Source organism: Vombatus ursinus, unplaced genomic scaffold (assembly GCF_900497805.2).
Source record: "Vombatus ursinus unplaced genomic scaffold, bare-nosed wombat genome assembly UNPS02009918.1, whole genome shotgun sequence".
Lineage (NCBI taxonomy): Eukaryota > Metazoa > Chordata > Mammalia > Diprotodontia > Vombatidae > Vombatus > Vombatus ursinus.
Window position 1 is genome coordinate 6,717,710 of NW_020949696.1, and position 13,439 is coordinate 6,731,148.

General features: G+C 44.3%; 1 protein-coding gene across 2 annotated transcripts in view; it reads right to left on the reverse strand.

Moving 5' to 3' along the window:
* The window catches only part of STK11 (serine/threonine kinase 11), a 183,437-nt gene that overhangs the window by 56,682 nt on the left and 113,316 nt on the right, over positions 1-13,439 (reverse strand). For both annotated transcript variants that reach the window (XM_027853086.1, XM_027853085.1), the window contains exon 8: positions 262-455. In XM_027853086.1, coding sequence (XP_027708887.1) covers positions 262-455 — 194 coding nt within the window. The remainder of the gene's footprint in view (positions 1-261; positions 456-13,439) is intronic.

Consider the following 13,439-nt stretch of genomic DNA (forward strand, 5'->3'; position numbering starts at 1 on the left):
TCTGTGCCTCATGACAGCCTTGCTAGGAAGGTAGCACAGACACTGTTATCCCAATTTTACAGAATAAGAAACTGAAGCACAGAGAGAGGCATCTCAACCAAGGTCACACAGCTGGGAAGTAGCAGTGAGGACTGGAATCCAGTCAGTTGTCTGATTCCAAATCAAGCACTCTTTCTGCTACAGCACAGTTTCCAGTCTGAAATCCTTCCCAATGCTCTTCCTGGAATGATTTTTGAGCCTTCTTCCCAATCTCCAGCTTACCTGGTACTGTGAAATCCTGAGTGTAGATGATGTCGTCCTCAATGTCAAAGAGGTCATCGTCGTCTTCTTCATTGTAGCCATGCAGGTCCTCCAGATAAGGCACCACTGTCATACTTCGCCACCTGTCCTTGGTTTCTGGGCTGGGAGGAATGGGGACCAAGGCGTCTGCCTGGGGGTGTTTCTTACGAAACCAGCTGCAACAGCACAAGAAATTATCAATTCTGGTAAAATCGGTGGGGTGGCCATTACCCCCATCTAATGCTTGACACCATTTCTAGAGTTGCTGGTGGAGACAGTCACTGTATGCTTTGAAAAAGGAGCTGGTTTTAAACTGTCCTGTCTCCTCCTACCACCACTGCTTTTAGAATTGAAGGCTTTCAGGCATAGCAAAGGAGTTCCTGTCCTCCTCTCTCCCTCAGCAACTTGATGTGTGAACACGGAAAAGTCAAAGTTCTCTAAGCCCTGCCTGAAAATCAAAACAAGTAAATCCAGCACATTTTATAGACCTGACCCCCTGGGGTCTGGGAATCAGGTGCCCACACTACTGGTGGTGGTGAGGGGTCAGGTAGGGGGAAAGACCACTGCAGCACACCTAGGACAACACTTTGCAAACAGGGAAAGAATCAGGTTTCTGTTAGCTTAGCTTTTTAAAGTTCTAAATCAGAAGGGCTTAGCTGTGAGACCCTATAAAAGTCACTGAACCTTGGGGGCCCCAGGTTCTTCATCCTCAAATGAGTGGCAGGGAGCTTGGGATGGGGGATCTATGTGGGGGATGTTGATTAGATCTCTAAGAGTCCTTCCAGCTACAAATGTAGGATCCTATTAGTTACTCTTAAGACACCCTAATTTGTAGTGAGCCCCACTGAAGCAAAATGGAACTTGATGAGTTAAACTCAATGATTTATTAGGAACAGATCAACAGAAGGAAAAGAATCAGTGAATGAGGGACTTTACTTCAAGCCCCCCCTGTTCTGGAGCAGCTAGGCTTGGTAAGACAGAAAGCCTTCACTATCAAGCAGTCTAGAAAGAAGCATCAGGTAACCCTGGAATGAGGCACAAGGGGAGATGAGCCAACATGAGACCTGGGACAGAGCCCCAGCACCAATACTTCCCAGCCATGTGATCACGGGCAAGGCTCTTAGAAACTGAGTAGCTTCATCAGTAAAGCAGATATAATACTGGCACTATTTATTTCATAGAGTTGTTGTGTGGAAAGCCCTTTGTAAACCTTAAAGCCTTCTAGAAATGTGAGCTATTATTACAGTGACTGCCCAAAGCAACTCTCCAAAGGTATAACATGCAGAGCCTGTGCCTATACCAATGAAATCACAGGTCTCTCTCTACTCTCAAAATTATGAGGAATATTTTCTATATTTTAGTATATATCTGTGTTCTTTTGTAAAGCACCTCTTCTGACCACTCCAGTGGACACTTATAACATTGAGATGTTAAGAGGTAGAACCAGGCCACCAGTTGAAAGGATGATTTAATTACCATCTCTATGCTGACCATTCTCAAATCTACCTAGCCTGCCCCAAACTCTGCTGATCTCCAATCTTGAATCTGCCTTTCAGATATCTCAAACTGGATGTCCAGTGGAGATCTTAAACTCAACATGTCCAAAATGGAACTCATTATTTTCCCCTTAATCCTTCTTTCTCCCCAACCCCCCTTCTCTATTACTGTAGAAGGCAATGCCATTCTTCCTCAGGCTTGAGGACTTCTGGACTCCCACGCCCCATATCCAAACTGTTACCAAGGCCTGCAGATTTCACCTTTGAAACATTTCTCCAATATGTCCCCTCCTCTCTTCTGATGCTGCAACCACCCTGGCGCAGGCCCCTCATCACTCGAAGCCTGGGATATTGTAATAGCTTGCTGATGGGTTGGCCTGCCTCAACTCTCTCTCTACTCTAGTCCATTCACTCACCAAAGTGGTTTTTCCCCAAAGTGCAGGTCTGACTTTGTCAGTCCCCTACTCAATAAACTCCAGTGGCTTTTATCATTTCCAAGAACAAATACACAATTCTCTATTTAGCATTCAAAGCCCTTCATAACCTAGCCCCCTCCTACCTTTCCAGACTCGTTACACCTTTCTCTCTGCTATGTATTCTTTGATCCAGTGACACAGACCTCCTGGCTCTTCAATGCTTAAGACACTACATCTCATGGCCCCAGGGACTTTCTCTGGCTGTCTCCATAGCTGGAATATTTTCCCTCCTCATCTCTGCTCCTTGGTTTTCCTGGCTTGCTTTGAGTGCCAACTAAAATCTCACTTCTTACATGAAGTCTTTTCCAACCTTTCTTAATTCTAGTCTCTTCCTTTGTTAATTATTGCCTATTTATCCGGTATACAGCTTGTTCATACATATTTGTTTGCTTATGGTCTTCTCCATCTGATTGTGAGCTCCTTGAGAACAGGGACTATCTTTTGCCTCTTTTTGTATCCCCAGTTCTTCATATAGTAGGTGTTTAATAAATGATTACTGATTGACTGACAAACAAATGAGGACAGAATATGAGGTCCCACTGAGTCAGCATGTCTCTGTCTCACTTTAAGATGGACACTGTAGAAAGTGAAAAGAGACTCAGGGTCAGGAGACCTAAGAATTCAATCCTAGCTCCAGTATTTAAGTCATTAACCCTCTAAAGCTGAGGTATTTCATATGTAAGATACGTCTAATAATACATGTACTGCTCCCTACCTCACAAGATCATTGTGAGAGAAGCACAACATAAATGAAAGCTGTTGTCATTTTCTGAATTTTAATGCAGCCTCTAAGTGGAGTGATGCTTGACTGTCCATTAAGTGGAATGGTTTTTTTTCCTTGCACAGTCACACTTGGCTGGATAGTGGTAGCCATTTTATTCTTTGTTCTCCCTCCTCCCTGATCTCCCTGGAGTTCCAGTACTATTTAATACATCATAGGTTATGTGATTCTAACTTCCCACCTGCCCAGCCAAGGATATGAACAATATGGGTTTTCATCCGATCAAGAATCTGATGGTCTTCGATTATGTCAGTCACTCCCAGAGACCAAAGAGTAGTATCTCTTTACAATATCCAATGTTTGCTCCACCTGTTCCTCTAGGTTTAGCTACTGGTGAACAAATGGCTCAAAGCACAACCTCCAGCATAGAGGATCTAACTTTTGGAGTCATAGAATTGTTTAAAATGCTCAAAAAACACTGAACTATAAATTAAAGGAGGGAAGGCTTCCATTACAAGGTTCTGCCACTGCTGTGTGAATTTGGGCAAATTGTTCTGTTCCCTTAATCTATAAAATGAGAATAATATGGCAACACCTGTTCTACCTGCCTGTCCAGAACTGTTACTTCCCAGGAAATAAAAAGATACTGTACAGAGTGATAAGTTAAGAGTTGCAATATGAAACAATGAAAGGAAGTAGAAAGTCAAAAGTGAGAATTTCAGAGCTGTAAGGGACTTCAGAGTTCATCTAGCCCATCTTCTACCTTAATAAGCATTCTGAATGAGTGCTCAGTTAATCAATAAACATTTATTAAGCATATGCTATGTGCCAGGCACAGTGGTAAGTACTAGGAATACAAAAGACAGTCTCTATTCTCAAGGAGGTCATGATCCAATGGAGGAGACAATATGCTAATAACTATGTCCAAGATAAATTGGAGATAATCAACACAGGGAAGGCAATAGAATCAAGAGGGATTAGGAAAAGTTTCATGTAGAAAGTGAGATTTTAGCTGGTATTTGAAGGAAACCAGGGAGTTGGATATAGGAGGGAGGGGAGTCCAGGTTTAGGGGACAGCCAGTGAAAATGCCTGGAGACAAGAGATAGTGTTTTATTCAAGGAACAGCAAGGAGGCCCATATCACTGGAGAATATGAGGGTAGGGGAGAGTGTAAGGTATAAGAAGGGACAGGGGACCCTCTGGAGTATATTGAGAGGGAAAGGGAGAAGGGGAGAGAGAGAGACAGAGAGAGAGAGAGAGAGAGATATAGTGAGAGAGAGAGAGAGAGAGAGAGAGAGAGAGAGAGAGAGAGAGAGAGCAAGCGCTCTAGCAGATCTTCAACTTAAGATCTCTTTGCCAGCTGAGTGGAGGATGGACTAGAAGGGGGACAATCTTGTGGCAGGTAGATCAACCAGTAGGTTATTGTAATATTTCAGGCACAAGCTGATAAAAGCTGGGATCAGGATGCTGCCAGTGTCAAAGGAAAGAAATGTTACAAAGATAAAATCGACAGGTCTTGGTAACAGATTGGATATTGGAGGAGGGTGGGGGTGACAGTGTGTAGTTGAGGATAACACCTAGAATGTGAACTTGGAGGACTGGGAAGATGGTGATGCCTTGACAGTAATTAGGAAGACTAGAAAGAGGGAGGGTTTTGGGGAAAAGATAATGAGTTCTGTTTTGGACATGTTGAGTTTAAGATGTTTACAGGGCATCTGTATGTTTACAGGTGTCTAAAAAGTAATTGGAGATGTGAGACTGGAGGAGAAGAGAGAGGTTAGGGCTGGACAAACAGATTTGAGAATGTCTATATAGAGATGATAACTAAATCCATAAGGGCTAATGAGATTACCAAAGGAAACAGTTGTTCAGTCATTTTCAGTTGCTGACTCTTTGTGACTCTATTTGGGGTCATCTTGGCAAAGATACTGGACTAGTTTGCCATTTCCTTTTCCAGTTCATTTTACAGATGCAGCAACTGAGGCAAACAGGGTTAAATGACTTGCTCAGGGTCAAATAGTCAGTAAGTGTCTGAGGCCAGATTTGAGCTCATGAAAATGAGTCTTCTTGGTTCTATGTACTCTATCCATTGCACCATCTAGCTGCCGCTAAATTTTCACTGAGGGAAAAGAGAAAAGGGCCCAGAACAAAGCCCTATGTGACTCCTTTGATTAGTGGGTATGACTTCTGCTGGATGAAGATCCAGCAAAGGACGAACAGGAGAGGTCAGATAGGTAAGAGGTCAGATTGGAAAAGAGTAGTATCACAGGAAAATCTAGAGAAAAGAGATATCAAGGAGAAGAGCATGATCGACAATGTCAAAGACTGTAGAGGGAGTGGTCAAGAAGGATGAGGACTAAGAAGAGGTCATTGAATTTTGGCAATTATGAGATTATTATTAACTTTGGAGAGAGCAATTTCAGTTGGATGATGTCAGAAGCCAGACTGTAAAACGTTAAGAAGCTAATGAAAGAAAGTAGAGGCACCTGTTTTAGATGACCTTGGGAAAGAGTTGAGCCACAAGAGGGAGGAGAGATGGGAAACAATAGCTAGTGGCTACGGATCAAGTAAGAGATTTTTTGAGGCTAAGGTACACATGAGTAAGTTTGCAGGCAATAGGGAAGCAACCAATAGAGAGGGAGAGATTAAAGATTAGTTCTATGGAGATGACAGAGGGGATAGAAGGATTTCCCTTGATAAGATGGGGGAAAAAGGAGATGGTGGCAGAAGGTGTCTAGGCAATGTGAGATGAGGATCAGTGGACAGAGGGGCAAAACACCTCAATTTTTTCAGGAAAATCTAAGGGAAGATTTTCCACTAAGAGGGTGAGGGAGGGGAAGCCATGGAATGTTTGAGGGAGGATGATGAAGTTTGGTATAGTTGTGGTGAGGAAGCAGTGAGCTAATTAGGGAGATGTAAAAAAACTGCCTTGTAAGAGCCCCGTTGAAGTCAACCGACATAAATTTACAGTGGACCCAGTCAGTAAGCTTGGTGGTGCAGTAAATAGAGTGCTAGGCCTGGAATCAGGAAGACTCGTCTTCCTGAGTTAAAATCTGTCCTCAGACACTAACTAGCTGTGTGACCCCGGGCAAGTCACTCAACCCTGTCTGCCTCAGTTTCCTCTTCTGTAAAATGAGCTGGAGAAGGAGCAGCAAACCACTCCAAGAAAACCTCAAATGGGTTCATGAAGAATCAGACATGACTGGGAAAAAAAACAAACCTCTGACAAAATGGGGATAATCTCCACAATACTGACTTCATAAAGTTGTTGAAAGTCTGCTAAAAACAGGAACTTCAATTATTATTTGTATAATTAATTCCCTAGCCCTGAAACCCTAAAAAGAGGAAAAGCAGGATTTTTTTTTCCTTTTAAAAACTGCATGTCATTTCTTCCTTAAGAAATAGTGAGTGAAGCTGACTACAGCAATGAACTGCTGAAAAGAGATTCCCAGGGGATTAGCCAGGGAGCTCGTAAAGGGCAGGGATCCTAGAATATGGGAGCTGACCCCATTTCTCTGGCTTACCCTCCTGTCTGATTTAAGCAGGTCAGTAAAACATCGGCCTGTACAGAGCCATCTGGGCTGCTGAAACCATTCATTCATGTCCTCTTTTGGGAGAGCTCAAATTTTCCATATGTATTTATGTTAATGAAGACAGCAGTGACCGAAAGGGGGATTTAATTAACTACAAAGAGGCCAGTAGGAGGGATGTTCTCAAGACTAAAAGGAGATTCAAACACCTGGCATCCATAGTGGTATTTACTGGGAAGCTGCGCGTTGGCCTATAGCGCCAGTGACCTAAAGCAAGCTGTGGACTATGTGTCAGGGAAAGGCTTTTTGAGGCCTTAGGATTTAAGGGGAGATATGACCTGCATGCCCTAACGCCGTCCTCAGGGAGTCCACTTTGAGCAAGTCAACTTTCCTTTGCTCCCCACCATCCTCCAACATCCCAGTCAGGTCTCTGGAGAGGACAAAAGGAGCACAGCCTGTTTCCTTCCATATTTGCCTTTCTGCTTAACAGGCTTATCTTATCAGCTCACCTAGATACCACGGTACTTTGCTGGATACCATGGTGACAGGTACCATAGAAACAAGGCCCTTGGCGCATTCAAAATAGTCCATTAGCATTCACTCAAGTGAATCAGAAGAAAGTGACCATTTGGAAAAATTTGTCGGTTTCCCACTGCCAGTCCTCAATGGACAGCAGCCTGTGAGTTGCACAGGTTGGTTATTTCAAGTACTTTATTTTTTGCCTCCAAGGGCAATTAGCTTCCTGGAGACTGGATACAGCCTCTCAGGGATTCCATAGGAAAGCTGAGCTCTGGAGTAGGCAGAGTTCCCTTATGTGATTTCTATCAAGTCAGCTAGATTCCAAACTTTATAGTCAAATCATAGCCCTCCTCTACCAATGTAATTGTACAGGTTGTAGAAAGGAAGAGGATTTTTACATCAGTCTCCGAAGGCAATTTTCTGCCCCAAAGGCTGAATTTGTCATCTTGTTAAAAGAGATTTAAAGAACCCACACAATGACAAAATTATAATCTCCTATCTCCAAATTTTCAATTGTGAACACTGCTGAAGTCAAAGTTTACACAGAATTCATTGCAAGCAGAGTTGGTGGGATTTGAAGAGTGGCTGCCAAAGCACCTGAACAGGTGAAGGATAATGAAAAGGGGACAGGGCACTCCACAGAACACTCAGGTGAGTCTCACTCTTAAAAAAGGTGGATTCAAATCATACAGGAAAGAGATCTCTCTTCACCCCTAAAACCTCATCTATCACAAAGGCCTGCAGCACAATGGAGAGGCAACTAAGTGTTAGGGAGAAATTACAGAATGCCATTGGTAGAAAGCTCCTTAAAACACAGACAAGACTCAGAGGGCCATTAGAACACAGAACGTCAGAGTTAGAAGGGCTCTTGCATTACCTAAATAGACCAAGTCCCTTATTTTACAGGAGAAACTGAAGCTCAGACTGGAAAATGACTTCCACATATTTAGTTGACAGACTAGAATCCCATGTCTCTTGACTACACTTACTTCCCACTATATTATCCAGAAAGTATTAAATAAAGTGATTTTACTAAAATTAACCCCTTAGCCATGTAGTTGGGTAGGCAGAAAGAAATGGAAAAAGGTACCACAGGGGTGGGTGGGAAGGTGTTACCCAGAAATAGGCCCAGAAACTCCTACCACTCCACAAAGCCAATTAAATAAAATGGGACCCAGTCAAACTGGTGGCTCAACAAAACCATGGGGTACCTTTGTTCAAAGAGTCATAGGAATTGAAAACCCTTCTGGATGACAAGAAATGAAATCCTGCCAGGGAGGCAGGAATGGCAAGAGAAATCAGCATTTAATGAGCACTTTTCATCTGGCAGCTCATACAATTATTATAAATCAAACCCTTTTTCTTTTTAACATCAGAACTTCCTTACTCCTTTTAAGTCACACTTGCTCCTCCTCTAGAGAAAAACAAAGTCACTAGAGAAACAGCTACAGAGTGCTTGGGGCCACTGTTACTTCCAAGTGGGGGAAGGACTATTACTCTGGCAATCCTACAGAAAGCAGACCTTAGCTGTATGCAAGATTGTACCCCTAATAAACAAGGGAGGTTCCTGGCCCTCTGTGAGCCACCTAAGGTCTTGTCTTCAGGGTCAGGCTAACCAAACTTACGTGGCTACACACAGAGCCCCTGGACTGTTTCACTTTTACCTAGGCCCCCCTACTCCTGACCTGCTCCCTTCATGGTTTTCCTAAGTAAAGCCTCTGAGTCACTGGGTTATATTAACATCAAACAAAGGCTACAGTTCATCCCTCCTCCTGCCCTTTGCCACCCCCATCCCTAGCCTCAGCTGTTAGGAAATAAATCTTCCATCATCAAAACTTCAGCAACTGCTTTCCAGCTGCTCCCTCAGCAGGATCTACCCCAAGGTCATAGACAGAATTCATTTACCAAAGGTCATAGGATGTGAGAAGGTAAAAGTGTCAGGCATTCAAGGCTCTCTCTTTCTCTTCCTCTCTCCTTCTCTCCCCCCCCACACCCACCCCACCCTCCCACCCATGGGTGAAGAAATGATCAAAAGGAAAAGGGCAAAGATGATAGATCTGGAATTGAAAGTGACCTTAGAGATTACATTTCCTTTCTTATTTAATAAATGAAGAGCTGAAGGTCAGGTTCCTCAACAGATGGATAGTTTGTTCCAAGAACACCTGGTATTTGATCACAGACAAGCAGAAACGACCGCTAGGGAGGAGGAGGGGTGCATCTTTGATTTCTGGTGAGCCCCAGTAATGCCTAGTGTGTGGGTGGGGCACGCGTCGACAAAGTCTTTTTAAGACTTAAAGACCAACAATTACAATTAGGAGTCTCAGGACCACTGGGTCACCCCCCCACACCCAGTTCCACAGTGCGCAAGCAGCACAATCATGCCTGTCTGTGACTCAGAAAATGAAGGAGACAAAGGCAAGACCGTTGTCTTGGAAACAGGGACTGATGGTGGATCCAGCCTCACCCTCATCACTTTCAATTTTCTTTCAAGTGCTCCAGAAGAGCCATAGAAGCAAAGTTCCTCAAGGCAGCAGCTGCTTCTTGGCTAACAAAGCCCAGCAGAGGGAAGAGGGACTGTCACTGTTATGGTGGAGCCCTACACCATCTCTCTGCCACCTTCTTTTCACTGGGAGACCCCAGTTTAGGCTGCTGCAAAGTTAGGCAATTCTCTAGCCCTTCAATTGGCAGGAGGCTGAACAGCTTATGGCTGGAAGGCAGGTCAGATAAGAGATTTCCATCCCTGCATATGGGCCTTCTGGTGCTAGGGAATTCTTAAAATAAAATAAAGGATTTTATTTTATTTGGTAAATGAAAGCCAGGAATCTGAGCCTTTTTCTCATGCAGCCCATTTAAAACAAAACCATTAACTGATGCTTTGAGGGCTAAAGTAGCACAGCTAAGCTTTCCTAATCAAAACACACTAAAAGCTAAAAAAAAGGGAGGACTCTCAAGTGATCACTCACTGCAGGATCACGGGTAGATTTACCTTTTCCTTAAAAGGAGCAAGCTGGCCAATGTTTGCTCTCTATCTGCCAGCCAGCTTACCCCAACTGCATCCCAGGGGGAATTCACTCTCCAAAGCTGCCAAACTAAAGCACAGAGAAGCAGCAGAGGATCTGGGGACTATGATCAAGGAGAGGGTCACAGATTTGCATCTGATGTAAAGAGAAGCATACCCTGTTTTCAGGACAAACGTCAGGGTCTCACATCCTTCCTTGTGAGCTAACACGAAACACAACAGAGGAGCTTAGTGAAGGGTGGCAGGGAGAAAGCAAGAGACTTTTGCCATTCACTATGGTCAACTGAGACATGAAACTGAGGGAGGGGAGAGGTGCCCTGAAGCCCATTCCTGCCAATCCAGGAGGTACAGGCCGCTTTCCTGGGCACCTCAGCCTCGTAAGGAGGTATTCTGGTAAGAAAAGCAGATTATGCTGCAGCAGCAGCTGTGCCCAATGAAGGGGAAAGAGAGCCTGTCCTTCCAAATATGTAACCTTTCCAGTCCCTGTTTGCACTCTCCTGAAAGCTCTGCCTACCCATAGTCTCTGAGGCCCTGGCTGGGGAATGGTGATGCAAAAACTTTTTCTGCCGTTAGGCAGGAGGAGAAAAGAGATGCTGGAATCAAATTCACTGACTTTTCTTCTTCCTGGTAAATAAGGTGGATAACAAACCTTAAAACTTGAACATTTGAATTGAATAACTTCCATTCCACCTGCCAGATCCACGCCCTATCTCCCTAACCACTTGCTCTAAACTCAGTGAGCCCCAGGGTGATGTTCTAGAAGGAGCATGGAGCCTGTGTCATACACACGTGGATCAGGCGAAAGAACTGAGGATGTAGAGCCTGAAGACAAGACTGGAGGGGAGGGAGTGTCACAATCACTGTCTTCAAGGACGTGAAGAGCTGCCATGTGCAAGGGATTAAACTCATTCTGCTCAGCCCTAGCGGAGTGATTGTTACAAGGAGTCAGATTTCAGCTTGATATATGGAAAAACAATCAGAAGTCCCTAACAGTGAAATGGGCTGCCTGGAACGGGAGTGAGCTCCCCAACCCTAGAAGTCTTCAAGCAAAAGTTGGATGACTTTGGCGGGGTTGGGGGGGGTGGGTTGGCAGGATAGTGTAGTGGAAAGAATACTAGAATTGGAACCAGAATATTTAGGCTTCAATTCCCTCTCTGCTCAGTGTTCACCTCCTTATTGTCTACATGACCCAGGGCAAGTAACCCCTCTCTCTCAGCCTCAGTTTCCTCAGGCATTAGACTAGATGACCTCTGAGATCCTTTTTAGCTGTTTCATGATTTAAAATGATCCACTCACCTTGATGGGGAAAATGAAAGGAAAAGGAGGAGACAGCAAATACTCATTTCCTTTGTTCACAGGCTCTTGAGTTCACAGAAGAGCTAAAGGAGACCTCTGGGCGATTCAGTGCAAACCCCTCATTTCATATAGGAAGACATGAGCTGCAGACAGATGAAGTGGCTTTTCTAGCAGTAAGTGGCACAGTTAGGATTTGAATTCAGGCCTCAAGACTCCAAAGCTAGTCCACTTCTTCCAGAGTATTGCACTGCCTTACTGCCACCCTATCACCCCTCAGCAGACTGCGCCTGCTTCCCTGGAGTACTCTGGGGCTGGACCAATGCCACTTGTTTTAACAGCGACATACTCTGAAACTGTGTAACCTATTTAAAACTGAAGCCAGACCAAAAAAGGGGAAGGAGAGAAGAGGCAGGGTCAACAGGAGATGAGTGCCAGGAGGAATGACTTCCAAAGAGATTATGAGGCTGAATTCCTCAAGGGAGCACTCAAACCTCTAGAGGCTAATACACATGCGACACGGGGCGAGGCTGTGCTTTCGGTAAGCCTTTTCCCCAAACAGCAGTCTGGCTGAGCTGCAGACCAGTGGCTTACCTACTTCCCAAAGTGGGGCTTCCCACCCTATGCTGTCCGTGACCTTGCCTGCTTCATGCTGCTCCAGAGCCAATCAAAATGTTAAGTCAGAAATTAAGTTCTCCATGATCCCGGTTCAACCAAGGGCTGTTTGGCAAAGTCATTCCCTGTTCAGCTCCTCAGTTTTCTCCTCTCCTATGCCTCATTTGTTGGGAAGGCTTCTGTGCTAACAGAACACAAACTGAGGCAGTTCTACCAGGCTGAAGAAGCTTTGGGGTGCAGATCTGCCAAGCAGTTCTTTCCATCTGTCACACCCAGACCAGACTAGTTAAGTGTGTCTCCATACTTTACAAGAAGGTGGATCATGAAAAGAAACCCTGCTTTGGGGCACGGCAGCTCAATGAACCAACTTCTGAGACCAGGAGTCATTAGGCCTGGCCTCCACCCCAGGTTGGGCTGCCTGAGTCTGGAAGACCTTGGGCAGGGCATTTAAGCTCTCCAGGCCTCCGTTTACCTTAAGAGAAGATCTGACCAGAGTTCTCCCCATCTCACTCAACTCTAGGGGCTTCCTCTGACTTCTAGGATCAAACAGAAACTCTTCTGTTTAGCTTTCAAATTCTCCCTTGCCCCCCCCTTCCCTAATGCCACACACAACCTGGCCTTGGCAGGTTTCTGAAGCTTCAATGGATATTACTTTCTCTCTAGCAGTCAGGGATCCAGGTGATCCAGTCTCAGCTCTGCTCCCCCCTCCTAGCACACCATCTTCTCCTACTTCTGCTTTTGCATTAGCTAAGATGCTGGAAATTCACTCCCTCCACGGGTCCACTTCACAGAGACCCTCTCTTCCTTCAAGATGCAACCCAAGCATCATCTTCTGAATGAAGCCTTTCTTATACTCCCCACCCCCAACTGCTGGTGTGTGACCTCTAAACTACCAGGTGTTTAACTACTTTGTATATAGTGTGTGTTGACTTGTTTTATATTCACGTTGTATATACTTGTTGTATATGGGCTTGTTGTCTCCCCTATTAAAATGTAGGTTCCATAAGAAATGGGCTTCATTCCTGTACTTGTATCCCTAGTACCCAGAGCAGTGCCTGGCACATAATAGGTGCTTAACAAATACTTGCATTGATTTCCTTATCTATAAAATGAAAGGGTTAAATCAAGCTTCTAAACTTTTTTGTGTTATGGATCCTTTCAGTAATCTGGTGAAGCCTATGGACCCCATTCTTAGAATATTGTTTTGAAATGCATAAAATACAAAAGATTACAAAGGACACCAATTATTTTGAAATGCAACTATCAAAGTGTTTTAAAAAAAAAGTTCCTGAATTTCTGGTTAGAGTCTAGATGATCTTTATTTAAAATCCATTTAAGCTCTCTATCTAATGAATTTGAGCCTGTGATTCAATCCGACAAATATTCATTAAGTACCCTGAATGAAGAAGGCATGGTTCTGGGTGCTGAGGATACAAAGAGGTTTCATTCTAATTTACAGGTAAAGAAATGCAAGACAATCTTGAGAAGGCA